The 26,627-nt window shown below is 37.8% G+C and overlaps 16 protein-coding genes across 16 annotated transcripts; 10 read left to right on the forward strand and 6 right to left on the reverse strand.

Moving 5' to 3' along the window:
• Nucleotides 1-459: 459 nt before the first annotated feature.
• On the forward strand, nucleotides 460-1,350 carry SPOG_00488 (tubulin specific chaperone cofactor A). Its single transcript, XM_013167997.1, has 3 exons — nucleotides 460-610; nucleotides 671-757; nucleotides 871-1,350. Exons 1-3 carry the CDS (start codon nucleotides 542-544, stop codon nucleotides 1,075-1,077), a joined length of 363 nt encoding a protein of 120 aa, XP_013023451.1. The 5' UTR covers nucleotides 460-541; the 3' UTR covers nucleotides 1,078-1,350.
• A 508-nt stretch (nucleotides 1,351-1,858) lies between these two features.
• Nucleotides 1,859-3,002, forward strand: SPOG_00489 (uncharacterized protein; the record flags this gene model as incomplete). Its single annotated transcript, XM_013167998.1, has 2 exons — nucleotides 1,859-1,862; nucleotides 2,011-3,002. 2 exons carry the CDS (start codon nucleotides 1,859-1,861, stop codon nucleotides 3,000-3,002), a joined length of 996 nt encoding a protein of 331 aa, XP_013023452.1.
• A 460-nt stretch (nucleotides 3,003-3,462) lies between these two features.
• SPOG_00490 (phospholipase) lies at nucleotides 3,463-4,723 on the forward strand. Its single transcript, XM_013167999.1, has 5 exons — nucleotides 3,463-3,681; nucleotides 3,765-3,849; nucleotides 3,897-3,944; nucleotides 4,015-4,160; nucleotides 4,267-4,723. The coding sequence occupies exons 1-5, from the start codon at nucleotides 3,609-3,611 to the stop codon at nucleotides 4,587-4,589; spliced, it is 675 nt and encodes a 224-aa protein (XP_013023453.1). The 5' UTR covers nucleotides 3,463-3,608; the 3' UTR covers nucleotides 4,590-4,723.
• Nucleotides 4,724-5,007: 284 nt separating this feature from the next.
• Nucleotides 5,008-6,328, forward strand: SPOG_00491 (RecA family ATPase Dmc1). The gene is made up of 2 exons (XM_013168000.1): nucleotides 5,008-5,179; nucleotides 5,231-6,328. The coding sequence occupies exons 1-2, from the start codon at nucleotides 5,098-5,100 to the stop codon at nucleotides 6,154-6,156; spliced, it is 1,008 nt and encodes a 335-aa protein (XP_013023454.1). The 5' UTR covers nucleotides 5,008-5,097; the 3' UTR covers nucleotides 6,157-6,328.
• A 464-nt stretch (nucleotides 6,329-6,792) lies between these two features.
• Nucleotides 6,793-8,345, forward strand: SPOG_00492 (14-3-3 family protein Rad24). The gene is made up of 2 exons (XM_013168001.1): nucleotides 6,793-6,923; nucleotides 7,208-8,345. Exons 1-2 carry the CDS (start codon nucleotides 6,854-6,856, stop codon nucleotides 7,951-7,953), a joined length of 816 nt encoding a protein of 271 aa, XP_013023455.1. The 5' UTR covers nucleotides 6,793-6,853; the 3' UTR covers nucleotides 7,954-8,345.
• Nucleotides 8,346-8,558: 213 nt separating this feature from the next.
• On the forward strand, nucleotides 8,559-10,186 carry SPOG_00493 (beta-fructofuranosidase; the record flags this gene model as incomplete). The annotated part of the gene is made up of 2 exons (XM_013168002.1): nucleotides 8,559-10,081; nucleotides 10,159-10,186. The coding sequence occupies 2 exons, from the start codon at nucleotides 8,559-8,561 to the stop codon at nucleotides 10,184-10,186; spliced, it is 1,551 nt and encodes a 516-aa protein (XP_013023456.1).
• A 349-nt stretch (nucleotides 10,187-10,535) lies between these two features.
• Nucleotides 10,536-12,115, forward strand: SPOG_00494 (alpha SNAP). The gene is made up of 4 exons (XM_013168003.1): nucleotides 10,536-10,704; nucleotides 10,747-10,864; nucleotides 10,909-11,212; nucleotides 11,342-12,115. Exons 1-4 carry the CDS (start codon nucleotides 10,672-10,674, stop codon nucleotides 11,754-11,756), a joined length of 870 nt encoding a protein of 289 aa, XP_013023457.1. The 5' UTR covers nucleotides 10,536-10,671; the 3' UTR covers nucleotides 11,757-12,115.
• SPOG_00495 (U3 snoRNP-associated protein Utp7) lies at nucleotides 12,087-14,159 on the reverse strand. The gene is made up of 3 exons (XM_013168004.1): nucleotides 13,740-14,159; nucleotides 13,495-13,692; nucleotides 12,087-13,445 (listed from the first exon to the last, which is right to left on the reverse strand). Exons 1-3 carry the CDS (start codon nucleotides 13,818-13,820, stop codon nucleotides 12,162-12,164), a joined length of 1,563 nt encoding a protein of 520 aa, XP_013023458.1. The 5' UTR covers nucleotides 13,821-14,159; the 3' UTR covers nucleotides 12,087-12,161.
• A 40-nt stretch (nucleotides 14,160-14,199) lies between these two features.
• SPOG_00496 (uncharacterized protein) lies at nucleotides 14,200-14,629 on the reverse strand. Its single transcript, XM_013168005.1, has one exon. The coding sequence runs from the start codon at nucleotides 14,585-14,587 to the stop codon at nucleotides 14,345-14,347; it is 243 nt and encodes an 80-aa protein (XP_013023459.1). The 5' UTR covers nucleotides 14,588-14,629; the 3' UTR covers nucleotides 14,200-14,344.
• SPOG_00497 (tRNA-splicing endonuclease subunit Sen15) lies at nucleotides 14,253-15,523 on the forward strand. The gene has a single exon (XM_013168006.1). The coding sequence runs from the start codon at nucleotides 14,691-14,693 to the stop codon at nucleotides 15,120-15,122; it is 432 nt and encodes a 143-aa protein (XP_013023460.1). The 5' UTR covers nucleotides 14,253-14,690; the 3' UTR covers nucleotides 15,123-15,523.
• Nucleotides 15,075-16,867, reverse strand: SPOG_00498 (mannosyltransferase). Its single transcript, XM_013168007.1, has 5 exons — nucleotides 16,334-16,867; nucleotides 16,089-16,246; nucleotides 15,819-16,044; nucleotides 15,474-15,766; nucleotides 15,075-15,409 (listed from the first exon to the last, which is right to left on the reverse strand). Exons 1-5 carry the CDS (start codon nucleotides 16,486-16,488, stop codon nucleotides 15,264-15,266), a joined length of 978 nt encoding a protein of 325 aa, XP_013023461.1. The 5' UTR covers nucleotides 16,489-16,867; the 3' UTR covers nucleotides 15,075-15,263.
• Nucleotides 16,868-17,531: 664 nt separating this feature from the next.
• Nucleotides 17,532-19,463, reverse strand: SPOG_00499 (protein disulfide isomerase; the record flags this gene model as incomplete). The annotated part of the gene is made up of 3 exons (XM_013168008.1): nucleotides 17,532-18,797; nucleotides 18,885-19,165; nucleotides 19,208-19,463. 3 exons carry the CDS (start codon nucleotides 19,461-19,463, stop codon nucleotides 17,532-17,534), a joined length of 1,803 nt encoding a protein of 600 aa, XP_013023462.1.
• A 284-nt stretch (nucleotides 19,464-19,747) lies between these two features.
• On the reverse strand, nucleotides 19,748-20,392 carry SPOG_00500 (protein disulfide isomerase; the record flags this gene model as incomplete). The annotated part of the gene is made up of 1 exon (XM_013168009.1): nucleotides 19,748-20,392. One exon carries the CDS (start codon nucleotides 20,390-20,392, stop codon nucleotides 19,748-19,750), a length of 645 nt encoding a protein of 214 aa, XP_013023463.1.
• A 420-nt stretch (nucleotides 20,393-20,812) lies between these two features.
• On the forward strand, nucleotides 20,813-22,012 carry SPOG_00501 (40S ribosomal protein S4). The gene has a single exon (XM_013168010.1). It carries the CDS (start codon nucleotides 20,905-20,907, stop codon nucleotides 21,691-21,693), a length of 789 nt encoding a protein of 262 aa, XP_013023464.1. The 5' UTR covers nucleotides 20,813-20,904; the 3' UTR covers nucleotides 21,694-22,012.
• Nucleotides 21,723-25,733, reverse strand: SPOG_00503 (anaphase-promoting complex subunit Apc5). The gene is made up of 10 exons (XM_013168012.1): nucleotides 25,349-25,733; nucleotides 25,183-25,287; nucleotides 24,784-25,123; nucleotides 24,680-24,739; nucleotides 24,538-24,631; nucleotides 23,732-24,499; nucleotides 23,560-23,686; nucleotides 23,427-23,522; nucleotides 23,086-23,386; nucleotides 21,723-23,036 (listed from the first exon to the last, which is right to left on the reverse strand). The coding sequence occupies exons 1-10, from the start codon at nucleotides 25,562-25,564 to the stop codon at nucleotides 22,897-22,899; spliced, it is 2,247 nt and encodes a 748-aa protein (XP_013023466.1). The 5' UTR covers nucleotides 25,565-25,733; the 3' UTR covers nucleotides 21,723-22,896.
• On the forward strand, nucleotides 22,146-22,756 carry SPOG_00502 (60S ribosomal protein L21). Its single transcript, XM_013168011.1, has one exon. The coding sequence runs from the start codon at nucleotides 22,168-22,170 to the stop codon at nucleotides 22,648-22,650; it is 483 nt and encodes a 160-aa protein (XP_013023465.1). The 5' UTR covers nucleotides 22,146-22,167; the 3' UTR covers nucleotides 22,651-22,756.
• Nucleotides 25,734-26,627: the final 894 nt, after the last annotated feature.

Raw genomic sequence — 26,627 nt, forward strand, 5'->3', positions numbered from 1 at the left:
AAAATAAAACAAAACGAAAGGAAAGGAAAGAAAAGAAAAGAAATAGAGAAAAACGAACTCGCCTTGAATAAAGATATTTCACAGCTTTCGGTAAAGTAGATAGCATGGGCATGTAGACATACTGTTAGTAAATAAAGGCTGATCAGTCATTTAACTTGTATTTTCAATTTCAATGGAAAGGAAAGGACAGACATTCATCAATAAGAATATATTTTGTTTTTGGGCTTTTATAGAGCTTCAAGGAATTCATGTGCTTTATAACGTAAATGGAATTTATAGGTGAAGAAATGATGCGATCCGGTGGATTCATAAGCAATCAAGTTATGTTTCGTTTGCTTTTTGTTATTATTAAAATCTATGTGAAGTAGTTCAATTAAATACTGTTTTCACCCATCTCAAATGTCGTCTTTTGCTTTGACTTAACTCCAAAATGGGTATCCTGTTACTTACTTCCAAGTTGCTGGTTGCCTTGTGCACACAAAACGAAATTTGGGTCCTCCATCCTTTTCCCTTACCTTTACAAACTCAGACTTAAACAAGAATGTCAAATCCAAGCAGAACGTTAAACATAAAAACAAACGTCGTGAAACGCATTCTTAAGGATGTTCACGTATGTAGTGACAAATCTTTTGACAAAAATTCGCAGCAAGTTTGCTGACCAGAACCATAGGTTGCTCACGTCGACATTCAGGATGCTAAGGAACGCTTACAGACTCGTATTGACAATGGAGAAGACGAACATGAAATTGAGCACCAGGTATGTCATGGTCTAAATTTAGGCAGATTTCCTATTCAACGTATTCTTCGTGATGAATTCTTCTCTTTTTTATCGCTTTGTCGTGATAACAAGGAAGCTAACAGTTGGGGTAGAAATTTGTGTTGAAGCAGCATCTTCGTGCTCTTCCAGATGCTCTTAACCGCTTACAGCGGGCTGCAGAAGACCTTCAATCCATTGTTGATAATCCAGTTTATGCGGATTTACCGGAATTGGAAACTGCTAAATCAGTTCTTGCAACGGTTACTGAAGTCATGGAAAACGAGCGATCTACTGATGCTCCTAAAAATGGACACACTTGAATTTCCCTGTCCTTTTAAGAATACCATTATTATGAATCCATCCTTTCTTTGTTCGTTTTTATTCCTCTGCGGTTTGCTCTTCTTCTCATATATTGTTTAGACTTCCTTTTCAAGTTTTCCTATTATCTGCAGGAGGTTCTGAATTTATATGTACGACAGCTTTTTCGTAGAATGATCCCTTCACTATAAAAATACATTACAGTTATGTAGAAGTCAACGAATACGTTCAACGCAATAGGTATCTATAGTCTCACATACAAAAAATTCCGACCATATTGGAAGACTTGCGGATTGCAGTTAATGTTCCATTTCATTCTGTATATCAGATGCTTTCGCTTTTCAGTAAGATAGACTCTGAACATTTGAACCAACAATGGCAACGAACAATGCAAACAAGCTATTTTAATAAATGAAACCTTCTAATTACTATGATTTATGTTATAGAAATAACGCACTTCCAACCTTTCATATTACAAACATATGGCTACATCAAAATTAAACAACGCAAAGGTGACTTTTTCTGAAAGAAGCAATTTGAATGAAAAGCGGCGACATAGGGAACAAGGAAAATTCATAACCCTCCCCTGGTGTTTTCATTCGATAACGTTTTGTGATCATAATGCAACCAGTAGAAATCCAATTCATGAAAATAGATATAACCGAATGTTCATAAAATAAATATAAGCAAAAACAAAACCGTTAAAAGAAAGAACCGTCTTCAACTCCTTTTTTACCCATTCTATTGCTTATTGTATCTGTTTATTTACATCAGGACTATGATATGAGTTTGTTTACACTATTCGTAAATAGTGAGATATTATTACAGGCTGTTTCTACTGATTCACCGTACTTCAACATATTACTAAAACTCTTTATCATTGTTTCCTTCCATCTCCGTATTTCGTAAACGAACGCGTACTTACCTACAGACAGAATCGTCAAGATATCTTGTCTGTATTCTTATGAATCTCGATACTTCGTCTTTTCGACGGTCTTCAGACGAAGAAGATAATCAAGACGCCGTAAAAGATGAGGATTCTGACTTTGAATCGTCACCCACTACTATGAATCCTAAAAATGCAGAACCTGAGGATTTGACAGGAAATGAATCCAGTGACTCTTTTCAGGAGAATAAGGAAACGAATCCTAGCTACTCCTTGGATGGATCTCAAAATTTTGGAATGGACGAGTTCAATACAATGGAAGAAGCAAACCATAAGGAAAGTGTTATTCAAGAAAACGAGTCACCGAGCTCTTCATATGAAGCAGAACAGCATGGATTGGAGGAAAGTAAAGATTTTGATGATTTTGATGATTTTGGCGAATTTGGCGAAGTGGAGATGGAGGCTCCTGTTGCAACATTCGAAGGTGATAACTGGATGGAAAGCTTTGAAGCTTCTGTTCACGCTGTCTTTGGTCCTCCAAAAGAACCTAAACCTCTTCCCGAGTCCCCTCTTGATCACGAAAGGATCTTATCACTATGGGATAAACTCATTGAAATGCCTGTTCTCCAACGCCCCGACTGGTTACGGTCTCACATTCGACATATATTCTTAGTCACAATGGGATTGCCGGTTGATTTGGACGAGTTGTTACCGACGCAATCCAATAGTTCTGCTTCTTCCTCTTTCAAAAATATCCTTAAAATTTCGACAACTTCTCCGCAGTTGGAAAACGAGCCTCCATTAAATTATGCCGTTGCTCGACGTTTATGCTCTACTACACATGAAGCACTTGCATCTCGATCTCCTGAAGCACTAACCGAGCATATTGAAATACTGGAACAATATGTCATGGAGGCCACTTCTCTAGCACAGTATTGGACTGATAAACGGGATTCCTCCTTGAATGACAAGCTGCTTTATGAAACAGTAGTTGACGACCTTGTTCAGCATAGTAAACGCTTGCGCAAATCCGCTCGATAACCCGGATCGCCCGCTTTTTCTCTGACAGAATGCGTTTCTTTTTTTCTTTTTTGGTTCAAATCATAATAGTTATCGACTGTTCTTAGCTATAAATAAGCTTTACAAAAACCTCGTTATCAATCTTTCACGATTAATATGTTTCTTGTTTTGGGCGGGATACCCAAGCTTGCCTTTCATTCTTTTTTTCCCTTGTTAATATGAGCGTCATGGAGCCCCTATTGATTATTATCCTAATTTTCGTTCGTGTTCGTGACTCTAACACTCCATCCATGTCTTATATGTTTAATGACTTACCTAAATAATCGGTTGTATGTTTTGTTCATTATTAGTAAAATAATGAAACTGAATATTTCTTTGGCGTTTAGTGAAATTGATTCTTTATTTGCATAAAAACATAAGTGTATTTTTCTTAATCTTAAAATCGTGTTTACATTTATTTATTTATATCAGGTTTCTTGCGAAAATATATAAAGTTTCGTCACTATTGCTCGCTAAAAGTATAAAGCTAAAATGCAAGAAAAAAATACAAGGACGGTATTTTACCAAATACTCTTTGCCTTTTCTTTAGATTCTTTCTGCAAATCCTTCCTCCCAACTTTAAGTATAATGGCTTCCAAAATAACATCTGCAATTATAAATCCCAGCTTGACGCATAAAGCAACTGTCATCTTTTTTCATGGTATGATCCTGGCAGTAATGATAGCACAGTGATTGCTAGCTTTTCTTGTTTAGCTTAGTAAATTTCAGTTACTAACGCTTTAGGCCTTGGAGATTCTGGTTACGGATGGTCATTTATGGCAGAGCAGTTCAAATCGATGGGTCATGTAAAATGGATATTTCCTAATGCGTACGTACGTTAAGAAGGCTCGCAGACGTATTAACACGAAACTTTAGACCGACCATTCCCGTCACAGCAAACAATAACTTCAAAATGCCTGCTTGGTAAGTCTCGATTTGGATGCAAAGCTTCTTTTAAGGGACGAAATCATATGCTAATTAATACTCTCATTAGGTTTGATATTTATTCTCTTGAAAATTTGAACAAACAAGATGAAGAAGGGATTCTTCATTCTGTAAGCATACTTCACCAATTAATAGACGCTGAAGTTGCTGCAGGAATTTCCAGCGACAAAATTTTGATCGGTGGGTTCTCTCAAGGTACTTTTTCTTTTCTTTTTTTTAAAAAAAAAATATAAGAGCATTTCTCTGAATGCTTGCTTCAAACAAATCCGCACCAAGTATACAATACTAACGTATCATCCAGGTTGCATGATTTCCCTCTTTGCAGGATTAACTTATCCAAAACGCTTAGCTGGTATCATGGGCCATTCTGGCTTTCTCCCACTCGAGCACAAGTTTCCAGAGTCTCTTTCGGATGCAGCTAGAAGCATTCCTATTTTCCTGGGTTATATGAGAGATGATCCCATTGTCCCTTCCGCTCTCTCAAATGCTTCTGCAGAACATATGAAACAAAAGCTCCATTTGAAGTGTATGAATAATCCTTACGATGGGGATATGCATTCTCCGTCTCCAGAATCTTTCATTGACATGTACAAATTTGCTCTTTCTACCATTGGATCCTCTTAGCCATTTGATTTGATCGTTTGATAGACTCAGTTGTAATATCTATATCTCTTTCGTTGACATGTTGAATCAGTAAAGGCAAATCAATAAATATTTAAAAAGATATGGAGTATCGTTAAATTAAATTTAAAAGAGAAGCTTATATTTTTAAATTTAACTTCTAAAATTTTGATTTAAATTTCAGTACTAATGCTGTACATAGAAGTTTTGTTTACGCGACGCGTCTGAAAAATGGAAACAAAAATGGGCGTATGCGTGTGCATGTAGCGCGCATATATAGTTTTTTGAATACATAAAAACATTATTCTTTCATAAATAAAAGAGTAATGTGTATTCATTCAGTCCTTAATTTACAAATTACAAAATTGACTTAAGTTATATAAAGCGCGTAATGAATTTACGGTTCTCTCAAAACCTGAAACGTGAATATTTATCTTAAAGCATACTTCAAACACATTCGTAGTAGAATTAGTATATTACTCATTTAAAACTAGTTATATCAAAACAAAATATGAGTACGATGGCAGATGTTGTTGACACAGCTGGCGAAGAGCAAATGCCCTTCAGTGATATTGAAGAATTGACCTCTCATGGTACGCGACAAAAAAGAAAAGAACAAGAGACACTAACGTTTTTCTATTTAGGCATTGGAATGACCGATATTGTGCGTCTTAAACAGGCTGGGATCTGCACTGTACAAGGAGTCCACATGTCTACCAAGAGATTTCTATTAAAAATCAAAGGATTCAGTGAAGCTAAAGTAGACAAACTCAAGGAAGCGGCTTCAAAGATGTGTCCGGTGAATTTTGCTACCGCAATGGAACTGAGTCAAACTCGCAAGCGAGTATGGAACATTTCTACCGGTTCGGAAGCATTGAATGGTATCCTAGGAGGAGGGATTCAATCAATGAGCATTACAGAAGTTTTCGGTGAATTTCGATGCGGTAAAACACAAATGTCTCATACCCTTTGTGTTACGGCTCAGCTTCCTAAGGAGATGGGCGGTGCAGAAGGAAAAGTAGCCTTTATTGATACAGAAGGAACATTCAGGCCTGATCGTATTAAAGCAATTGCTGATCGTTACGGCATAGATCCCGATCTAACAATGGAAAACATTATTGTCAGTCGTGCCTATAATTCTGAACAACAAATGGATTATATCACAAAATTGGGAACCATTTTTGCCGAAGATGGTCAATATCGCCTTCTTATTGTGGATTCCATTATGGCGCTTTTCCGAGTAGATTACTCTGGAAGAGGTGAGCTGTCAGAGCGCCAACAAAAATTAAACATCATGTTAGCTCGATTAAACCACATTTCAGAGGAGTTTAATATAGCCGTGTTTGTCACTAATCAAGTTCAAGCAGACCCTGGTGCTGCTCTCATGTTTGCTTCCAATGACCGTAAACCGGTCGGCGGACATGTCATGGCCCATGCTAGTGCTACTCGTCTGTTATTGAGAAAAGGACGAGGAGAAGAGCGTGTTGCTAAACTAAATGATTCCCCAGATATGCCTGAAGCAGAGTGTAGTTACGTAATTACGCCTGGAGGAATTGCTGATGTATCGTAATTCTATCAAAATCGACTTTAAAAAAAGAGGAAAGAGGAAAAGAGAGAAAATAACATTGAACCCATACAATGAAGCATCAGTCTCCGAAATATCTTAGCAATGCAGGCATTCAATCCAGAAGGATAAAAGCAAAAATTAATGGTGCAAAATATTATATTTCCCTTGACTCTCGTGTTTAACACTTCTTTATTGTATTGCAGTTATTCATCCTAAATTACCAAATCCGAGATAATGTACGGCACCATACACCTTTTTAAGTTTTGATGAAGAGATATTCGGTTCAATTCCTTCTTTTTATCCCATTCAAGAATTACGACAATAGGTTGTCGTTGTAACTCAATTTTTTCTTTTTTTTTTTTGTTTACATTTCCTCTTTCCTCCTATCTTCAATCATCACTTCTGAAAGTGTACTTTGCGTCATGTGGGACTATGGCGCGTGAACAAAAGCTCTCGAATGAAGATACAATCAGACAGCTTATTCAAGTATGAGAAGCGTGAGTCCTAGTGTTCGATAACGTTCTTTATTACCGAATGTTGTGGAACATTTGTTATTATTTCCGTAGGAAAACCCTATTATGCAATACGCAGCGTTACGAAAATTTGCTGATGAAGCAGTCCCCTATTCAACCCACACAACACTCCGAAACCTTTCCAGTGCCAACCACAACTAATCACACATTTTCATTAGTTAGTAAAGATGTCGACTACTTCTCGTGAAGATGCTGTTTACTTAGCCAAGCTTGCAGAGCAAGCTGAGCGCTATGAAGGTATGTACTACCATTTTAGCACATGACGCTCCCAATATGTGGAAGAATCGATTCTATTTTGCACCAAATTTGAAAACCCGAAGTGTCTTACCATAGACCTTGGCCGCTTTTCAAAATATGATGAATGAAGAAGAATGCCTTAGGAGGGCGGTTATTAGTCGCAAATATCCAGTTTCAGCCATAAAAGCGAGAGATGATTTACGAAAGCAGAATGGAGCGTCATGGTTACTATAAAACAATAATCTTATTTTAATCCTCTATATATTGAAGCTAACAAAAGATAGGCATGGTCGAAAACATGAAAAGCGTTGCTTCCACCGACCAAGAATTGACTGTTGAAGAACGCAACTTACTCTCTGTCGCTTACAAGAATGTTATCGGTGCTCGTCGGGCGTCATGGCGCATCGTTTCTTCTATCGAACAAAAGGAAGAAAGCAAGGGTAACGCTGCTCAAGTTGAATTGATCAAGGATTACCGTTGCAAAATTGAACAAGAGCTTGACACCATCTGTCAAGACATTTTGACTGTCCTCGAGAAGCACCTTATCCCTAATGCTGCTTCTGCCGAGTCCAAGGTTTTCTACTACAAAATGAAGGGTGACTACTACCGTTACCTTGCTGAATTCGCCACTAGTGACAAGCGTAAGCAATCTGCTGATCAATCTCTTGAAGGCTACAAGGCTGCTTCTGAGTCTGCTCAAGCTGAGCTTGCTCCTACCCACCCTATCCGTTTAGGCCTTGCTCTTAACTTTTCAGTTTTCTACTACGAAATCTTAAACTCTCCTGACCGTGCTTGCTATTTGGCTAAGCAAGCTTTCGATGAAGCTATTTCTGAGTTGGATAGCCTTTCTGAAGAATCTTACAAGGACTCTACTTTGATCATGCAATTGTTGCGTGATAATCTCACATTATGGACTTCTGATGCCGAATACAATGCAGCAGCAGCTGGTAATGCCGAAGGTACTCAAGAGACCCCTGCTTCTTCCAATGCTCCTGTTGAAGGAGAATCCGAACCCAAGGCTGATGCATAAATAGCTGTTACTTATGATTGATGCCATACTTTCATTAGTATGAACTATGCTCGAAAAAAGGTTGACTTGATGAAGCTCTTTTTATTTTTACATTAGATTTTGTGTATCGCCCGATTTGATAGCTTTTCTTATTTACGTACATTTTTACCTGATCTTTTTACTTATTCTTTCCTCTTTTTTGCTGGTGTATATCCCAATCCAATTCTCACATAGGTAGTTACTGTCTTTGTTAGTTGGTACACCATTGAAACAGATGATGCTATCGCTGATTTATATATAAAAATGAAGTGAAAGCAATAAGCTAATGTTTATTTATAAAAATTTAAAAGTTAAAACAGAGTAAAATCTGAGAGTATGAACAAACAAAATATACACGTATATACATGTATATGTATTGGCAATAGTTTTTTTTTTCAAGCCTTTGTGTTAGGATATTGAGTCGCTTATTAACAGCTCTCACAAGTTTCGTATTCTACATCCATCTGACAAATTTTCTGCTTGTTCAGAACGTACGAGCAAACCATTTAAAAAAGCAGCGCATCTGTGAAAACGGCTTAAAGGAAAAGTTTTAACGAAAAATTGGCCAAATATCGAAAGAGAATAACATGTCAGCTCGTCCTTGTCTTCATTTTACACCGCCAGAGGGATTTATGAACGATCCCAATGGTCTTGTGCAGTCCAATGGATTATGGCACTTGTTTTACCAGTGGAATCCAACCGGAATGGAAGCAGGAAATCAACATTGGGGCCACGCTATTAGCAGAAATCTGTATAATTGGAACTATCTTCCTGTAGCACTTTTACCCAATGAGGACGGAGGCCTCATGTTCAGCGGAAGCGCTGTTGTTGATAAAAGCAATACTACCGGGTTTTTCAAAGATTCACAGGGAAGGATTCCTACAAACACTGATGGTCGTATCGTTCTTATTTACTCGACTCATTACGATGACCGCGAGACTCAAAATATAGCGTATAGTCCCGACGGAGGCATCACATTTATTAAGTATGAAAACAATCCTGTTATTGATCTCAATGAGTCTCAGTTCCGCGACCCTAAAGTTTTTTGGCATGAAGAGACAAATCATTGGGTCATGGTCGTTGCACTCGCTCAAAAGTTTCGCATAGCTATTTTCCGTTCCCCTAACCTGAAAAACTGGGAAAAGGTTTCCGAATTTGGTCCAGCCGGCTTCACTGGTTACCAGTATGAATGTCCTGATCTTTTCCGCCTCCCTATTGAGAATACGGAAGACCATCGTTGGGTTATGGTTGTATCCATTAATCCTGGATCCCCTATGAGCGGAGGATCTGTCACCCAGTACTTTATTGGCGACTTTGATGGCATTACCTTTACTCCTATCGATAACATGGCTCGTATCTTTGACTATGGTAATGACTGCTATGCAGGTCAAACATATTCCAACGTCCTCAACGGTAAAGTGATTTCCATGAGTTGGGCTAGTAACTGGAATTATACGAATGATGCTCCTGCGAAAAAGTATCGTGGAATGTTGACGTGCCCTCGTGAACTTTCTCTTCGTTCTATGCCTTTGAACCCTGAAACACAAGAGCTTGTTCTAGTTCAGCGTCCCTGTAACATTGAAACTTTGAAGCATCCTCTTTCCGAACCTGCTCCTTTAGCCTTGCAAACCGTTTCTGAATTTCCTCCGACATTTGTCTGTGGCACTAGATTCTATCTTTGCGCTACCATGCCTGCCTCTGCATCCGAATCAGAAAAACTGGAATTTCTGCGTCTGCGTTGGTCAGCAACTTCTGATGTCCTTGATAGCAAACAATACATCGAGATTGGTTATCGTTTTAGCGATGGTGCTGTCTATATTGATCGCGGTTCTTGTGAAGCAAGCTGGAAGAATCCACTTTATCCTGAACGTTGCATTTCCAGCTTACCTCCCATTGTTCTTGAAGATAAACTATTGGTGGATTTGGGAATTCTTATGGACCATTCTATTGTTGAAGTTTATGGGAATCACGGAGGGAAGGTCTTTACGAACGCCTACTGCTTTTCAGAAGGATCTGAAGATTCTCCTCTTAAGTATTATCATTTGGAGCTTCCTAAAGCTGCCAAATTAGTCAAAGCTAATATGTTGCCTCTTTTCACAAGAGTTGCAAAGTAAATGGGCTTAAGGCGTGTAAACTTTTTGGGTAAGTAAGCTTTACATTTTATTTATGGCTTGTTATAATTATAAGGTATTGTCGCAAATGGAAATTGGTATAACGATCTCCTTTTCTTTCGTCTTTCTCTTATAATCATACCGTATTTTATGGTTTCAAGGACATGACAATATGAGTTTAGGTGCTCAACTTTTTTTTTTTCACTTCAATTTGTACTACTATAGAACGTTCTTTATTTCGTACTTGGTGATCGGTTTTGGATTACATTCTACAGTAGACAAATCGACCAACTCTTACAAAATAGACATCTCTGAAGTTTGATAGCTTCGCTTATATTTAATATTACCATCATATAAATTCCACATCATTTTCTGTAAATGTTAGTGTTTCTGCCGAAACTTGGACACCTATGGAAAGTTAATATACATAGAACAGCTTACACTCAATAGAAAGAGTTTTTGCGATAGTCTTATTAAAACGAAAAAAATATATTTATCAAATTGAATTTCTTGAAAGTTTTCTACCTTTGCTTCATTATACTAAACAACTTACATTGCATTTCCAACTTAGCGACTACCAATTATTCCAATGATAGCTGATCCTGACCAGTTAATGCAAAAAGTAAGTGCAAGCAATTTCAATATATATATTTTTAACATATAGGCTGCTAAAAAGGCCAGCGGCACTAGTGGCTTCGCCATTTTCGGTGGTGGAAACAAATATGAAGAAGCATCTGAGCTGTATTTGGATGCTGCCAACGGTTATAGACTTCAAAAGCAAGGTAAGGAATAAACTTGTATTCAAAAATGCTGATGCAATATATAGGGAGTGCAGCTGGCTTCGCCTTTGAGAAGGCTGCTGAAATGCAGTTGAGAACTGATGAAAAGGATGATGCTGCCAATACATATGTTGAGGCCTACAAGTCTTACCGCCGTGAAAAGGCTGCAGAAGCTGCCCGTACTTTACAAATTGCGGTTGACTTGTTCACGAGACGTGGTAACTTCCGTCGTGCTGCCAACTACAAAATGGACTTGGGCACCCTATTTGAACAGGATCTGCAGAATCCTAAAGCTGCTCTTGCTTCCTACGAAGATGCAGGTGAATGGTACATGAGTGATCAAGCTGAAGCGTATGTATTGTAACAAGTTGATTGATAAGCGCATGACTCAAGGCATTATACGTCTTCTTAGTTTTTAGTCGATGTCAGATAATAATCTGTGCTCTCTTCTTTGGTTTGCTTAAATACTAACTTTTGCAGTCTTGCTAATAAGGCGTATTTGAAGGTTGCAGACCTAGCTGGTCAAGCAGGTGAATATTCTATTGCAATCCAAAAATTTGAGCAGGTTGCACGTGCTAGCGTTCAAAACAATCTTCTAAAATGGAGTGTTAAAGATTATTTGCTCAAAGCTGGCTTCTGTTATATGGCCCAAGGTGATGAGATTGCTACACGTGGGGCTCTCGAAAATTTCCTTCAAATAGATCCTTCGTTTGCTACTACTCGTGAGCATCAACTACTGATGGATTTGCAAACTGCAATTGAGTCTTCTGATGCCGAAATGTTTGCTAGCAAAGTCTTTAATTATGACCAATTATCCAAACTTGACGCCTGGAAGACTAACCTTTTGTTGCTAATCAAAAACAATATTCAAGAGGCTGAGGACGATCTGACTTGAGTGATGCATATATTTTTTTCTTTATGATGTTAAGCTCCTTGAGGAAGCCATTTCCGTTACTCAACTCCCTTTTCCTGAATTCACGTTTTCTTACTTTTTGATTACCATTCCATATGTACTGACAAAGTCAATAGGTACTGTATGAATAGTTTATTGGCTTTTCCGCTCAAGTCTCGTTTGTCAGGTTCGAAGGAGTTCAATATTGTAGAGTCATTCTTATTCTTTGTTTCTTTTCATAAAAGCATTCGAGAAACTGGATTATATTGTGTATATTTAATACTGAAATGAAATTACTTTTATAAGTAAGTTTTAGTTTATCCCTTATTCTGTAAATAGATTTGTTATATTGTATATTTTAGCCCACATAACTGATGAAAAATTATCCAAAAAGTATTATACATATATTTATTTTCCCCGAGCAAACCGCGATAGTGCATAGCCCCATTTTTCCTTTTCTTCAGGCAATCCCTTCTCTCGACGAACGCGCTGTTCCCGCATCTTCTTTTCAACATCAAGAGATTTTTCGACATTGAGACGGCGTTGATCCACTACGTTCCGAGCGTGCTTACGCACATAACGACGCAAAGCCGAGTTTTTACCACGAGCCTTGTTCTTAGGAAGCCATTTTTCTTCCGGAGGCTTTTCTTCTTCAACTTCTTGCTTTCGAATAGAAGGAGCAGCTCTATCCACGTTACCAATAAATTCAGGACGAAGAGAAATCATCTCAGGACGAAGCTTTTCAAGAAGTTGACGAACTTCAGTTTCTTGTCTCTGTTTCTTGGAAGCGAAAGGATCATTTTCGTAAGAATCATAATTAGGTTCACCGGATCCAGGAATGATTATACTCTCAAATCCCTTGTCATGACCAATGCCCAATATATCCTCATAAGGACAATAGTGAAGATCAACAACAGACGAAGAAGGAATTAAATGATTCATGTAAGGAGAACTTTGTTTTGTACGTAGAGCATCTTTCCAAACAGTGGCATGAGGACCCCAACCAACAGTGAGTAAACCAGTATCACTCAAAGTCAGGCGTTGGGCCGGGGTAGGAGTATAATATGAATGGACTTCCTTGTAGTTTCGAAGATCCCAGACCTTCATTAAACTATCAGCACCGGCAGTTACCATATATTTACCTTCACGATCTACGGCCAAATCACGCACAGGTCCACGGTGGGTAAGCATCTTAGCAAGCGGTGTAGTAGACGTGGGAGCCCAAAGTGTAACTTGCCCGTTGGCATGACCAACGTGTTCCACGGCATTGTAAGGGTTTTGATGAAGAACATGGCAAGCTCCCATACCCGTACGAAGCTCTGCAACCAGTTGACCCGTTGAAACATCTTGATATTTCAGATAGCCAGCATTACCAATGCTAGTTAAAAGAAGGTGATAGGGAAGAAAGTCCAAGGCATTTACATCTATATGACGCTTTAAGCAATGAATTTCTGTTCCCAGATTATCGTATACGTATACATATTTCTTTTGAGCAACGGCAAAGTATTGGTGATTATGAAACCATTTTACATCACGAACCGTTTCTTGCAAATGTAATTCTGTTAATAATTTACCATTCCTCCAGTCAAAAGCAGCAACATGGCCCTTACGACCTCCTAAAAGCATCATGCGGCCATCTCTTGTATAATCAAAATTGTAGCTGCCGAATTTATCCAAACCAAGAGAAAAAGACTTACATGGTTAGCACAATTAAATCACAAAAAGCCTTAATTTTCCATACCTTTGTAGCAGTTTCAAGGGCAACGTTTGGAGCAACTTGGTTTTGTGTGAATTTGTATGTTTTTTCTAATCCTTCAGCTTCCAAATAACCTGGTTCATCGACACGTAATAACTCTGTTTTTGAAAGATCTGTCTCTACATTTTCAATCCTTTCCTCGATTTTTTGTACATTGCTTCGAAGCTTTTTGTCTTTAATTTTCTATACGAAGAGTTAGCGAGAATTGTCATCCATTTTGCTTTGCTTACCTTTGGATTGAGCTTTCGACCACGAGAGTATTTGTTTGTCTTCGCCTTAACCTCGTCCAAGTTCAGTTGTTGAACAGACATGACGCGAAATTAATAAGCAGAAATAACTGTTCTTGCTCTTTATTTATAAAGGAAAATAACAAAAGCGACCCAAAACGTCCTGCAGAACCCTTTCTAGTGTTCAATGGCTACAAAAATTTAAGACACGTCCAATGACAAAAACCTCGTTTCGTACTTTTCACGCTGAAGCGTATGTTCTAAGATCGATATGGGAGAATAAAATGAATCAATTAATGGTTTTACAATCTTGTAAATGTCAATATTCAAAGAGTTTTTGCCCTGGAGTGTATGGGTAAAAGGAAGAAGTTGGCTACGAGTAAAAAATCATACTAGCAATAGACGATACGCAATAAATATGAGTTTCCAAGGCTACAAGTAGATTTTAAAAGGATAACTAACATATATATATATAAATAAAGTAGTTTTTATTAACCTTGCTCGAAGGATCCAAAATGCAAATTTACAAAATTAAAACCCAATTAACCCAACTACAAAAAAGAAAAACTTGACTCAACTGAATGAAGAAATGAAACGCTAAATTTGCATTATTGCTTTTTATTCATAGACAAAGTCTCAATTGAATTAGAGACTTGATCGACATTCGAATTGGAATTGTGGGCAATTCTCAGAACAGACTGTGTCGTCGTATAGTCATCAAGATTTTGTAAAAGCAGATTCTGCTGGTATTTGGTGCTTTTTTTGGAATCCTTCTTTGCTTTAGAGCGTTTTTTAATTCCCTGTGAAGTAGATTTCGGCTTCTTTTGTTGGTTTGCTCGTTTTTGAGCCATTTGGTAAAAGTTGGAATTTTTTGGTTAGCGACGAAAACCTATACGATACAAGCAAATACGGGCCATAAGAGATCATAAGACCTGTCTTAAGAAAAGAGAGAAAATGAACAAAGAATCATTCAAACCAATTGAAGTTTTGCATACACTGGCCACTTATCCTTTTTTTGGAGCTTTGAAAGCAGTAGAGACGGATTTGCGACTAGGTCAGCAATGGGACGAGCTGAAAATTCACATGCTTAAAATGTATTCAGAGAAGGAACGGCCGTTGCTCTCTGGTATCCCGAAAACGGGCTTGTTACAGAAAAAGTTGCAATATGTTTTCCCAGTACTTCTGCAGGAAACAATTTCCATTAAGACGCTAACTGCAATCTTTGATTCAATGAAAAAACAAAATCTTCTACTTGTACAAGACGAACGGGGTCTATCAGGAAAAGAATCTTACATATACTTGGGTATAGTTTGTTCGGATTCTACAGTCGTATATTACAAAGTAACAGATGGACTTATGAAGCCTCGCCAAAACGATGAAAATTAATGGACGTCTATATAGTATTTTTTTTTTTTGGAACAGATACAGGATAGGTTGGTTGCATAGTTCACTTGACTGGTTTGCGTGTTCATCCAAGACAAATGGAGTAGAAGTCATCCTTAACAAGTCATAGTCTTCTCGAGTGAGCTACACTTCTATATAGCATGCACATCTTCCAGACTCAATATCTGGGCAATGGTTTGCATCCGGGCGAAAAAGGTATCCAATAGTACTCAGATGGAGAGTTGGAGAATCGTAAACTTTCAGCACTAGAGAAAGTATATCTGATTCTGCTATTTCATTGTTAGTTTTGTAAACATTTCAACAAATAATAATAAGGAAAGGTGAGATACATACTCCATCGATGATAATAAATGCCTCCTTCGTTGAGCAAGTGTTGAGTCAGCTGAACAAGCGAAGAATTCTCTCGAAATTTTCGTAAAGCAATTATCTCATTGTAAGGCCAGTATTTACAGTATACATCTTCGTTAAAGTACTCCCATGCTTGACGGGGTCGATCCGGTATCCATTCTTGCTCGTACTTGTCCAAAGCTTGTTCAAGCTCGAGGATTCCTGTATGTCTCGTTTCGCACACATGGTTGGTGAATCCTAAGGTTGCATTATTTTGTTCCATCTCATGAAACAAATCTCTAGACAAACTGTTAAAAACATTGATCGTGCTTACGTGCATTTTTCACATACGAATTTTCTTCACAATTAAAACGAACTCCTGGCTCAAGCCGCCATACATAGTCAAATCGAAGCTGTGGATGGTATAACAAGGTATGTAAAATCCATTCCTGGTATCGATGAAAAGATCCCGATCTACTGTAGTTGACTCCTTCATCCGAAAGCTTTCCTGATTGCTCCAAGTAGTATATATCATCTTTTAAGCCTGTCTCCAAATATTCGGTAGAGTCCCATTGAACTAGACTTTGTTAAATTTCTTCATTTTCCTCGTAATTTCCTTACCATATTCACAATTTCCGGATGCTACAGAGCTCGTAGATTCTATAAAAAAAGGAGAAACTTCCTTCGAACTAAAAATTGTCCAGGGATAATGGAATCTCTTATTCCATCGATCTTCCACAGTTCGGATAGTTTGCAAAACGTCTAGCAAATCTCCATCTCTAAAACATAATGATAAGTATTTGTTTAATAGTATGACAAACAACCCTGAAAGGTAACCAATTTTTACATTTGCTCGGTCTTCTTACTCTGCAAACATTAAAAGAGAGGCATTCAGTAGTGTTTTCTGTGGAAAACGCTTCACTCTCAAAACGTTTTTTAAAGAAACTATGCCAGATTGGAAACGCTGAATGAATACTGGGATTGCAATACTAAGGAGTAAACACAAAATTACCAATTTCATGAGCAATTGCAAACGAAGTATTCCTTTTCACACAGTTTATTAGATTGGAAAAAAATAACTACAAAGCTGCTTCGTAGAATTTTCAACAACTGAACCTGGAAACGAGCGCTACTAAACCTTGCTAGCAATCAAGAAAGCCTTGCTTTTACTATAAAACGAAAAAGGATATCGAGCTTAAAGTGTTTAAATGAATTTGCAATCTCGTTTTCCATTTGTTTTCTTCTCACCTTCGCTCTAAATGACTTGTTTGCATAGGAGCATATGTATGCTTCTATGCATTAATGGTAATATTGTTTAGTGAATACAGGCAAATTGTCAAGGATCGTTCATTCATTTCTTTTTCTAGATTTTTTTCAACTATCCATTCCCATTACTTTCCTTTTAAAGAAGATAGTAAACAATTCTCTCTCATCATTATTACAACGATTTATATGATATTATATTATTTGCTCCCCTTATTCCTCTATAATTCGATACTTTTCTATCGTGACCTGGCAGTCACGTACAGGGTTAGGGTTGTATTAGAGAAAGCAACTATAAAAGGCTGCTGTTGGTCTTCTCAATTTCACCAAACAAATCTGAAGTTACGCTGTTCAGTTTTCTTCGGAGAACTTGCGTGTAACGCGGTTGGCGTGTAGAGGTTGACAAGAGTACGTGTAGGGCGTTGATTGTCCCTGCAAGATTCGTCTTGCGGGTTGAGAGTCAATGTCTTACTACGAAAATTGGGTACTTGATGCTGCGAAGCCTAGCCAACAGATTTGAGATCGATCGGAGTGATCCTGTGCAGTGCCTTCGGGTGCTGTATGGTTGATCCTCTGACAACTGTATATTCCTAAATCTTTCGCTACATGGTCCCTGGATCCTTGCAGTTGGGTAAAACCATACAGTTGACATTTCTAATAATTGTATATAGATGATAGATGAGATATACTTGGTGTTTGAGGGTCGAGTTGTTAATGAATTCTTTTGATGATAAAATGTGGTGGTCTTATGAAGATATACTGAGGAAACTTAATTAATTTGAAAATAGTAGTAGTATATTATTAGTCTGCTTTAACAGTAAGTAGAGGATGAAAATCCATAAAACCAAGAATGGGTTGCGTACGGGGAGGTTGTGATCGACGACGCTTTTGTATGAGTAAAATAATCATGATGCATGATAAAAACAAAATTAAGCAATAAATAAATGGTTTGAAGTAAACACTTCTATTATATGCCTTCCCTCCACAAATAGTTGCTTTACCCATGTTTTGGTGAGAAATTGTATGAGCGTTGTCAAGAATCGCTGTCAAAGTAGAAAACAAAGATGGCTCGTCTAGTTCCAAGGGTCTACCGTCCTGTCCTTGGGTGTAAAAGACTTCACGTTCATTATCTATGATAAATACGGTGACTTTGTTGATCAAGTTCTCTGAGTATCCTAGGTTTGTGAGTAACCAAGTTTGCCAAACAGTGGAGTCGGTCCATAGAAAGGATACTGACTCAGTGAAGATTGGATGTTCTACGACAGAGTACTTGATACGTTTGATTTTCTTTGAATCCTTGGATCTTTTAGCCTTTGTTAAGGCTGTATATTTTTTCACTCGCTGATGGGAGATAAAATTGCGTTCCCGCCTCTTTTGAAACTGGAACCAATGTTTTCCAAGTTTTAATAAACTGGCTCGATCTTCCAGATAAGTTTCGGACTCTGGGTTGAGCAATGCTATAACGCTCAATTGTCGACCTAGCATTTTATGACAATTGCTTGGTGACAATTCTGAAACCAATGGAATGGATGCTTGTCGAATCCAGTTACGGACCCTTTCATGGGAACGAAATTGACGCGGTGTATTCGCATGGTAAAGAAAAGGTTCACCGTTTCTCACCGAAACGAAAGCCGGGAAGGTATGGACTCCATATCTATTAGCCAAGGTAGTGGAATCAGACTGAAACAAAGGAGCATTGCCAGCAAGATACAGTTCCATACGCTTAATAGACTGCTCATCCTCCAACGTAAGAGCGTAGTCGTGAAAGAAGATGAAAAACGTTGGATATAAGCCTTCTACGAGTTCGATTTCTTGTGGTTGAATATGTAACGTTTTGTAACTAGCCAATTGGTTGGCATAGTGCAATAGCTCTCGATAATCCAGTGGACCTTCGTATTTCAAAGCATCCAGCTGTTGGAAAGCTATAAACGTAGGGAATTTATTCACTTCATAATAAGCACATAGTTCCTCTTCAGCATCGCAGTTCACGTATCCCATAGTCAACTCTTCAGCAACATTCCGGGTGATGCTTAACCAGATAGGCTCCCACTGAAAACAATCCGGGCACTTGCTAGTTGAGTAAAACATAACAAAAGCCCTATCGGAAAGGATATTTGCAGTATCTGCAAGGAAATCTTTAAAAATTAAACTTACCGGTTTTCTCAAAGTGTTGACTCTCTTCCAGGATTCGTCTTCCTCTAGTTCAAAAACCGCTTCCTGAGAATCTAAGTGCTCACCTTCGTATTTCTCTTCCGTTAGACATTTAAAGCCAGACTTGAAGAACTCCATTTCACAAGGAGTCACATGTGCTTCGATAAACTCCAGCGTCGAACGAACTGAATGATTACTGTCGTCCAAAACATTTCTCATCCAGACTCCGTTACGTAAAACAACAATCTGAGGATACTCAAGTACGCCTTGACTTTTGCAAAATTCTATAGATTGTTAGTCCATTTATCCTTTTAGCTTGTCCTTACCAAATTCCAAATCGCACAGTACCTTGGCATGATGAAGATTTGGATATGCGCTAGAGGTGGCTTCCCACATATCATCAAACTCTTTAAAAGCCTCTCCGCTTTTTGTAAAAGTCACAAACCAAATGTTTCGGGTTTCCAGAATGGAGGATGCATTGTGCGTACCAAGGTAAATATCCTCATTTGAAACAAGCGACTCAGCTAAAGCAAAGGCAAGTACAAGGAAACCGAAAAAATAAGATAAACTAGAGAATATCATTTTTTCTTTTTCAGATTGCTGTGTGGGAGTTTCCAATTATTCTTTCTTTTGGAATTCCCCTATATTTCAACGCCCACAAATGTAAACAAACATATACAGTTGGGTGGACAAATGCACTTTTTCCTATTCGATATTAAAATATATATATATATAACGAAAATAAATTCGATAGAATGATAAAAAATATAAAAGCGTCCTAATGATTTGATTTTTTAACAAATCGGCCAAAGTACTTTGCATGAATTTAGGAAGACTGATCCCTCCTGTCATAATGGAAGAAGAAGCTATTTAATCCATTCATCGAGAATGTGGGACAGCTCTTTCTGCTTCTTTGAATTCAATATATGAGAGCAGTCCTGCATCTCAACCATTGTAGACTCTGAGCAATGAGTCTTTAATTTAGAGAAAAACGAGTGAAACGTTTTCAAGCTGGTGAATTCATCATTCACAGGAGCGATATACAGGATAGAGGAATTCTGAGGAAATTCTTCTGCTTTTACATTCCAGTAACCAGTCAAAAGCCCGCTCCCTAGACCAAGGTATGGAGCTAAGAATATGTAGTATATATTTATGGACTCGAGATTTAGTCCTTTCCAAATTGAAGGATGCATCGCAATTCTTCCTCCATAAGAGTAACCGCCGACAAGAACGTGGCTCGGTGAATGAGCCTCAACTATATGATGTGTAAATATAGAAAATAACTTTGCGTCTCTTCTACCACTAAACCAGGTTGAAGGCAGACTGCCAAAATCTAAAATGAAAACACTGTAACCCTTTTCTTGCAGCTTTTCGGCCATAATAACGATGCATGGATCATCAACAGATCCTCCTAAATAAGCATATGGATGTGCTAATATTGCAATCTTAGAATTGTCACTAGGATAGTGTTTATATAGAATTGTCTCATTGGCAATAGTTACACTGTCCATATTGGAAATTCAGTAAGCCTCAAAAGAGTCAAGCAATACTGCTAAATTAAGAGAATGAGCGAAAATCAAGAATGAAGTAGGCGGTCAAAATGAAATGCTTTCCACGTATTACTTCAACGTAGGGAGTAATCATGGATTCACAAAAGTGTTAGCTAACACTATGAGGATAAGAATAGCATAGCAGTGTAAAAAATTAAAAAAATAAAAAAAAGGTAAAGAAAAGAAAAGATTATTTCTGAGATTATGAAAATAAAAAAAAACACCCTCTTAACTGGTTACCTTTCATATATCATATAAAAGTCAATTCTACCAAAGACATTAACTGAAACAGATTTATTGAAAATTAATTGAGATAATTAATAATTGCTTTGCTAATTAAAGAATAAACGACGTTTTATGGTTCCTTTTTACAGCAAATTATCGCAAACGTTTGTTGTCGAAAAACGCAGTCACACATTTCCTCCTGAGAAACTGTATAGGCAAAGAGCGAGTTTTAACCAAGACGATAGACAATGGTTCGCGGACCCAAAAAGCATTTAAAGCGTGTCGCCGCCCCTCACCACTGGCTTTTAGATAAGCTTTCTGGTACTTACGCTCCCAAGCCTTCTGCTGGTCCTCATAAGGCTCGTGAATGCCTTCCTTTGATCGTTTTCTTGCGCAACCGTCTCAAGTATGCCTTGAACGGTCGTGAGGTCAAGGCCATTCTCATGCAACGTTTAATCAAGGTCGATGGAAAGGTCCGTACAGATAATACTTTCCCTACTGGTTTCATGGATGTCATTAGCATTGAAAAAACTGGTGAACACTTCCGTCTTGTCTATGATGTTAAGGGACGTTTCACCGTTCACCGTATCACTGCTGAAGAAGCCAAGTACAAGCTTTGCAAGGTCAAGCGCGTGCAATTGGGTGCCAAGGGTATTCCCTTCCTCGTCACTCATGACGGCCGTACCATTCGTTACCCCGATCCTTTGATCAAGGTCAACGACACCATCAAGCTCAACTTGGAAACCAACAAAATCGAAGGATTCATCAAGTTCGATACTTCTGCCCAAGTCATGGTCACTGGTGGCCGTAACATGGGCCGTGTTGGTACCATCATTCACCGTGAACACCACCTTGGTTCCTTTGAAATCATCCATGTTAAGGATGCCTTGGACCGTGAGTTCGCTACCCGTCTCTCCAACGTTTTCATTATTGGTGAGACCAACAAGAGCTGGATTTCTTTGCCTAAGGGCAAGGGTGTCAAGCTCAGCATCACTGAGGAGCGTGACCGCAGACGTGCTCTTAAGGGAACTGCTTAAATATGGTTAATAGTCAATTCGTCAGTACAACTATAGACTCCTATGTGTCAAATTTCATGGTTGTATTGTTGTGGATTTCCATCCTCCTTTTTTTAGTTGATCTGCTATTTTATGATCTTGTCATTCTGGGAATTTAGTATATATTTGCGTTTTCCCACCTTTGGATGTTTTTCTGATGGGTGATCAATAAATTCAACGGTTGTTTAGCTGGTTATTCTATAAACAAGGTGCATAAATCTCAGTAATTATGAAAAACACCTACCTGATTCCATAGAAAATGTACTCATTCAAACGCTCAATAAACCGTATGGTATTCAACATTATTTTGCATCTGATTAGATCTTCTCTTGCATCGTTACATTACGGTTGGTAACTAATTTAGCGTATCGCAACATACCACAAAAAGCAGTCACGGTAGTTTCTACACCACAAAGAGAAATTGTTCATTCATCCTGCGCTTAACCAGGAACAGCAATGCCTCATTCATTCGGTCTCAGAGCTCGTACCCGTTACACTTTCCAACGTGGCTTCAGAGAGCATGGTCAAATTCGTTTGTCCACCTACTTGAAGACCTACAAGGTTGGTGATATTGTCGACATTAAGGCCAATGGTGCTGTCCAAAAGGGTATGCCTCACAAGTACTACCATGGTAAGACCGGTATTGTTTACAACGTTACTCAATCTTCCGTCGGTGTCTTGATTTACAAGATCGTTGGCAACCGTTATATGGAGAAGCGTGTCAACGTCCGTATTGAACACGTTAAGCACTCTAAGTGCCGTCAAGATTTCTTGAACCGCGTCAAAGCCAATGAGGAAAAGCGTAAGGAGGCTAAGACTCAAGGTAAGACCGTCCAACTCCGCCGTCAACCTGCTCCTCCTGCCAAGGCTCACGTTGTCAGCATTGAGAACAACATGCCCGTCACTCTTCATCCTGCTCCTTATGATACTTTCATCTAGATCAAAGATTGCTGTTCCTTTCAGTTATATTATATTATATTTGATGGATTGATCAGTCCATGTGTAGTTTGAAGAAAGTAACTTGAAAGTAGAGTATATTTATGTCATATGATTTTAAGAATGTAACTCATTAGTAATGGTCGTACAGTTGAATACTGGGCATAGGGGTTATAAAACATCTAGTCATTGCTCTTTTAGGTTGATAGAACAATCTATTGTTGAATTATTTGGGTTGGACTCGGAGCCTTACTCGTTTAGCATGAAAAACTCTCTGTAATACTGTTCGGTGTAACGACTTGCCTGATTATCTTTTATCTGCTTCAGAAACCGGATTTTCAGAAGTGCTATCCGTTGTTGCATATCTCTCATATAGCAGCTTTTGTAACCTTTTGTAAGTTAGTAATCAAGAAAAAACCCGAAAAGAGTGTTTCATACCATCATATGCGTTGTCTAATAGCTTTGTAATAAATATCCTTGATGGCTTCAATTTGTCATAATTAGATATCTGAATGGATGTGTATGCATAGAAGGATAATGCCATCAATGCCTTATTCCCCGATGCAATGATCTCAGGAATTAAAGAATCTAGAAGCTCAGTAGACTTGATACAATCCAAATTGCCAATCAAACACAAAAGACATAAAGCTTCCAATAAATAAAGTCTTAAAAATGAAGACGAGGAAATCTCAATAATATTTAATAGTTCGAATATGGCTCGGTGAAGTACATTCGTGTTCTAAAACAGTTAGAAGTCAGTAAACTTTTATTGCACATACGACATAAACATCAACTTTGAGGAGCATCAACTTTAACTTCCATTCAACTGTGAGATTCACATCATCTTCCAAGAGACTTTCAATTGCATCTATAGACTGTTCCAGTTAGTAGTTGACTACCACATCATCATACCTGACTTAAATTGCCTAAGCTTATGTCAAGTTTAAGGGTGTAATAATGGGTTTTGAATAGGGATTCCTTACTATGTCGGAATCCATTCAAGCTTTTTAAGAGAAAAATAGCTGTTTTATAATTTTTTCTGTAAAAGAAACGTTAGAATCTCATGGACAATGTGAAACCTTACTCATTTAATGCTTTGTCCAAATACAGAAAGCATTTTTCACGACCATAAAAGTGAACAGATTGAAAAGAACGTTCCGATTCCATTTTTGCCATTTGTAAAGTCGAAGAAACATCCGGCCAATTACCATTTTCAAATAGTCTTCTGGCTTTATTCATGTAGCTTTTAACCAAATCAATAATAGAAGCTTCCTGAACAAAGCTATTTTGATAAAGACTAATATAATTAAAGCATAATGAGAAACAGCCGAGTCGATACCATATTTCTTGCGTAAGGTCCATGTATCTCGAAAAACAGTGGAAGGATTCGCTATAACATTGCAAAGCAAACGATTTTGCCAAGTTGGAAAAAACGCCTACCAGGTTATTACCATTGTCCAAATAATGCTGAGCTTGCATTAAATGGACTGTGGATTGTAAAACAGGTATTTGAGCACCCTGACTATTTATAGCCAAATGCTCCAAAATATGGTTTTCCTCTTCAGGATTTTTGTCTTTAGAAGAAGGAAGCTGAGATCTTTTAAATTCATACATCCAAGCCAAAGCAAAGTTTAGACAGGCAATATCACCGCTTTCTCGTGCAGTATTAATTGTATCTTCTATAGCACGCAAGGCTTCTTTGTCGCATCCAAAATCAGCCTGAAGAATGCTTAGGTTTAACAAAGCGTATTGATAGGAGACTCGTTCATTAGAATGCATGACATGGTCAAAGTATCTGCAAAGATTCTCTATAGATTGCTGATAATCACCTTTAAACCAAGCATTTAGAAACCTATTTAGTTAGAGAAATAAGCGAAAGAAAACAAATACCTGAAGTGGTAGCTTGTATTCAAGTGGTTTCCTTCGGCTTCTAAAATATCATGGAGTTTTCGTTTCATTTCATCTGGTAAAAAGCAGCCATAACCTAAGGAAATTATAGTTAGAAATTTTTTTTAATAATTGGAACACATACGCTGCATGTGCTGGATTTGTAATTGAATGAGCCCTTCAATATCTTGGGTTGCTTGACAGCCTGTTCAACATTAGCTACTGCTGTGGGTGTAAAGAGAGCCAAACCTGGAGTAATTCCGAATGCCAATTGAAGTAATGTTTGATTACTTGCGAGACCCAAAAGTTCATGGCGTACGTTAACTTTACAATACTCTACACCGTCTTTGCGAAAATTCATGGACGGAGAACGGTATTCAAGGAAAGATTTGAAAAACTCAACTCCCTGTTCAAAAGATAGCTGTTCATATTCTACCACACATTTTCGGAGGAAGATAGACAAAATCGAAGACGGTGAGAATAGCATATGAGAGGGAGGTTCTTCATCAGGCTCATACAAGTTCGTAATATAACTCCCTAAGGACATAAAAATTTCATGAATATCTTCATAGGAGTGTAAGGACCATAGCTAGAGCAATGGCTTTGTTAGTTTCATCACGATTCGTTATAGAAGAAATGAAGGCATACCCGTTCGTGTAATAAATCGTAAATACTGTAACCATCTATAGTACTCGGAAGATTTGTTGTTACATTATGCAGGTCGATCAAACTTTGAGGCAGCGAATTAGAAGACTAAAAGATCAAAGTCGTTAGAAGACAATAGCTGACAGAATTGAGTCATTAAAGAACATACATCGAAATACTCCAAGATTATATCCAGAAAGGATGTGGAATAACTCGGAGCAGTAGCATGCTGAGCGTAAAATTCAATTAATAAACATAAGGCAAATTTATGCGGCGTAAGGAACTTTGTGTAGAAAACTGACTTTTTATTATGTTTGTCTAATGGTATTGGGAAAACTGAATAAGCTGAAACGCCCAAAGGGTCCTGCATTTCCGTGATGTCCATAGTAATATGTCGAGAATGGTATCGGAACGTGATTCAGTCAATAAGATCAATTTTAAAACACAACTGATGAGGTCACAAAGTAAATAAAAGTATATTAATCTATTTCAAACTGACTGAAGCAATACTGTCAGCAATTGGAGTTTCCCAACAACAGTAGTGTTCAGGAAAGTAGTAAATACTTACAATAAATAAGCAAGAAAAAACTAGTATATAAAAAATTGTTTATTTATTCAATATAACTTTTTCATTAATGAGTTAGCAATGGTAGTTTACTTTCGTAGAATCCAAATCTTACAAATAAATAGCTTTTCATTTAACAAATTCTTTACAGGAAATTGGCTTCTATGATTACCTACTGGCTTACTCATTGATATAATTATTTTACGAGTTGTAAAAATCGACAGAACCGTATAAGGACGAGAATATTACATTTTATTGCTGAATTTCTACTAGCTTAAAATAAACAAGTTGCCTGTTGTTGAGAAACGCAACGTTGAGAGTTCCTCAAATAAACAAACAGACACAAGCAGAAAAGTGGACTAGCGACAAAGAGGTACTCGATTTTTCCTAGGACACTTTTGGAATTACTTGTGACGTCTCCTATCCTCTAGTTTTTAACTTCTACTCAATTCGTTATTGGAACATAGACTTGAAAGCTTGGCTTTGGAAACAATGGGGATTGAGTCTGTTCTTACTCCCTCCTATCTCAGTTTCTTTGCTAGACATTGATTATTTAACATGTAGGTGAATAATAATAGCAGATGAGAGAGAGTCGCTCTGTTGTTGCATTTTGGAATTTAAACAAAAGTCAGAAGCAACAGCCCTGGAAGGAGAAGACTGTATTGAGGTCTTGTTTAGCAATTCCTTCATAAGAGGCGAAGCTAGGGAGTTTATAAAGAATGCTGTTTGGAATGCTTCTGAAAGCATATATTTAGTCGAAAAGGACCAAAAGGACCAAAACTCTACCTCAATTTACACCTGTTCAGGATGTATGTTTGTTTACACATCAAGTAAACAAACATGAAACGAGTGTAGAAGACCATCCACAGGAGAATAAAAGATT

This window comes from Schizosaccharomyces cryophilus (assembly GCF_000004155.1).
Source record: "Schizosaccharomyces cryophilus OY26 unplaced genomic scaffold supercont4.3, whole genome shotgun sequence".
In the NCBI taxonomy this organism is placed as follows: domain Eukaryota; kingdom Fungi; phylum Ascomycota; class Schizosaccharomycetes; order Schizosaccharomycetales; family Schizosaccharomycetaceae; genus Schizosaccharomyces; species Schizosaccharomyces cryophilus.

Coding starts and splice junctions, on each gene's coding strand:
- SPOG_00491 (XM_013168000.1), top strand. CDS start 5,098: ATGAGTACGATGGCAGATGTTGTTGACACAGCTGGCGAAGAGCAAATG. Junction 5,180..5,230: donor TGAAGAATTGACCTCTCATG/GTACGCGACAAA, acceptor TTTTCTATTTAG/GCATTGGAATGACCGATATT.
- SPOG_00496 (XM_013168005.1), bottom strand. CDS start 14,587: ATGGCTCAAAAACGAGCAAACCAACAAAAGAAGCCGAAATCTACTTCA.
- SPOG_00503 (XM_013168012.1), bottom strand. CDS start 25,564: ATGGACATCACGGAAATGCAGGACCCTTTGGGCGTTTCAGCTTATTCA. Junction 23,687..23,731: donor TTGGACAAAGCATTAAATGA/GTAAGGTTTCAC, acceptor TTTCTTTTACAG/AAAAAATTATAAAACAGCTA. Junction 23,523..23,559: donor GCTTAGGCAATTTAAGTCAG/GTATGATGATGT, acceptor TAACTGGAACAG/TCTATAGATGCAATTGAAAG.
- SPOG_00490 (XM_013167999.1), top strand. CDS start 3,609: ATGGCTTCCAAAATAACATCTGCAATTATAAATCCCAGCTTGACGCAT. Junction 3,682..3,764: donor AACTGTCATCTTTTTTCATG/GTATGATCCTGG, acceptor CTAACGCTTTAG/GCCTTGGAGATTCTGGTTAC. Junction 4,161..4,266: donor GATCGGTGGGTTCTCTCAAG/GTACTTTTTCTT, acceptor CGTATCATCCAG/GTTGCATGATTTCCCTCTTT.
- SPOG_00501 (XM_013168010.1), top strand. CDS start 20,905: ATGGTTCGCGGACCCAAAAAGCATTTAAAGCGTGTCGCCGCCCCTCAC.
- SPOG_00488 (XM_013167997.1), top strand. CDS start 542: ATGTCAAATCCAAGCAGAACGTTAAACATAAAAACAAACGTCGTGAAA. Junction 611..670: donor GCATTCTTAAGGATGTTCAC/GTATGTAGTGAC, acceptor CCAGAACCATAG/GTTGCTCACGTCGACATTCA. Junction 758..870: donor AACATGAAATTGAGCACCAG/GTATGTCATGGT, acceptor CAGTTGGGGTAG/AAATTTGTGTTGAAGCAGCA.
- SPOG_00492 (XM_013168001.1), top strand. CDS start 6,854: ATGTCGACTACTTCTCGTGAAGATGCTGTTTACTTAGCCAAGCTTGCA. Junction 6,924..7,207: donor GCAAGCTGAGCGCTATGAAG/GTATGTACTACC, acceptor AACAAAAGATAG/GCATGGTCGAAAACATGAAA.
- SPOG_00495 (XM_013168004.1), bottom strand. CDS start 13,820: ATGTCTGTTCAACAACTGAACTTGGACGAGGTTAAGGCGAAGACAAAC. Junction 13,693..13,739: donor GTCGAAAGCTCAATCCAAAG/GTAAGCAAAGCA, acceptor CTCTTCGTATAG/AAAATTAAAGACAAAAAGCT. Junction 13,446..13,494: donor CCCTTGAAACTGCTACAAAG/GTATGGAAAATT, acceptor TAACCATGTAAG/TCTTTTTCTCTTGGTTTGGA.
- SPOG_00497 (XM_013168006.1), top strand. CDS start 14,691: ATGAACAAAGAATCATTCAAACCAATTGAAGTTTTGCATACACTGGCC.
- SPOG_00494 (XM_013168003.1), top strand. CDS start 10,672: ATGATAGCTGATCCTGACCAGTTAATGCAAAAA. Junction 10,865..10,908: donor TTATAGACTTCAAAAGCAAG/GTAAGGAATAAA, acceptor TGCAATATATAG/GGAGTGCAGCTGGCTTCGCC. Junction 11,213..11,341: donor ATGAGTGATCAAGCTGAAGC/GTATGTATTGTA, acceptor TAACTTTTGCAG/TCTTGCTAATAAGGCGTATT.
- SPOG_00498 (XM_013168007.1), bottom strand. CDS start 16,488: ATGAAATTGGTAATTTTGTGTTTACTCCTTAGTATTGCAATCCCAGTA. Junction 16,247..16,333: donor TCTCTTTTAATGTTTGCAGA/GTAAGAAGACCG, acceptor ATTATGTTTTAG/AGATGGAGATTTGCTAGACG. Junction 15,410..15,473: donor CATTTATTATCATCGATGGA/GTATGTATCTCA, acceptor ACAATGAAATAG/CAGAATCAGATATACTTTCT.
- SPOG_00502 (XM_013168011.1), top strand. CDS start 22,168: ATGCCTCATTCATTCGGTCTCAGAGCTCGTACCCGTTACACTTTCCAA.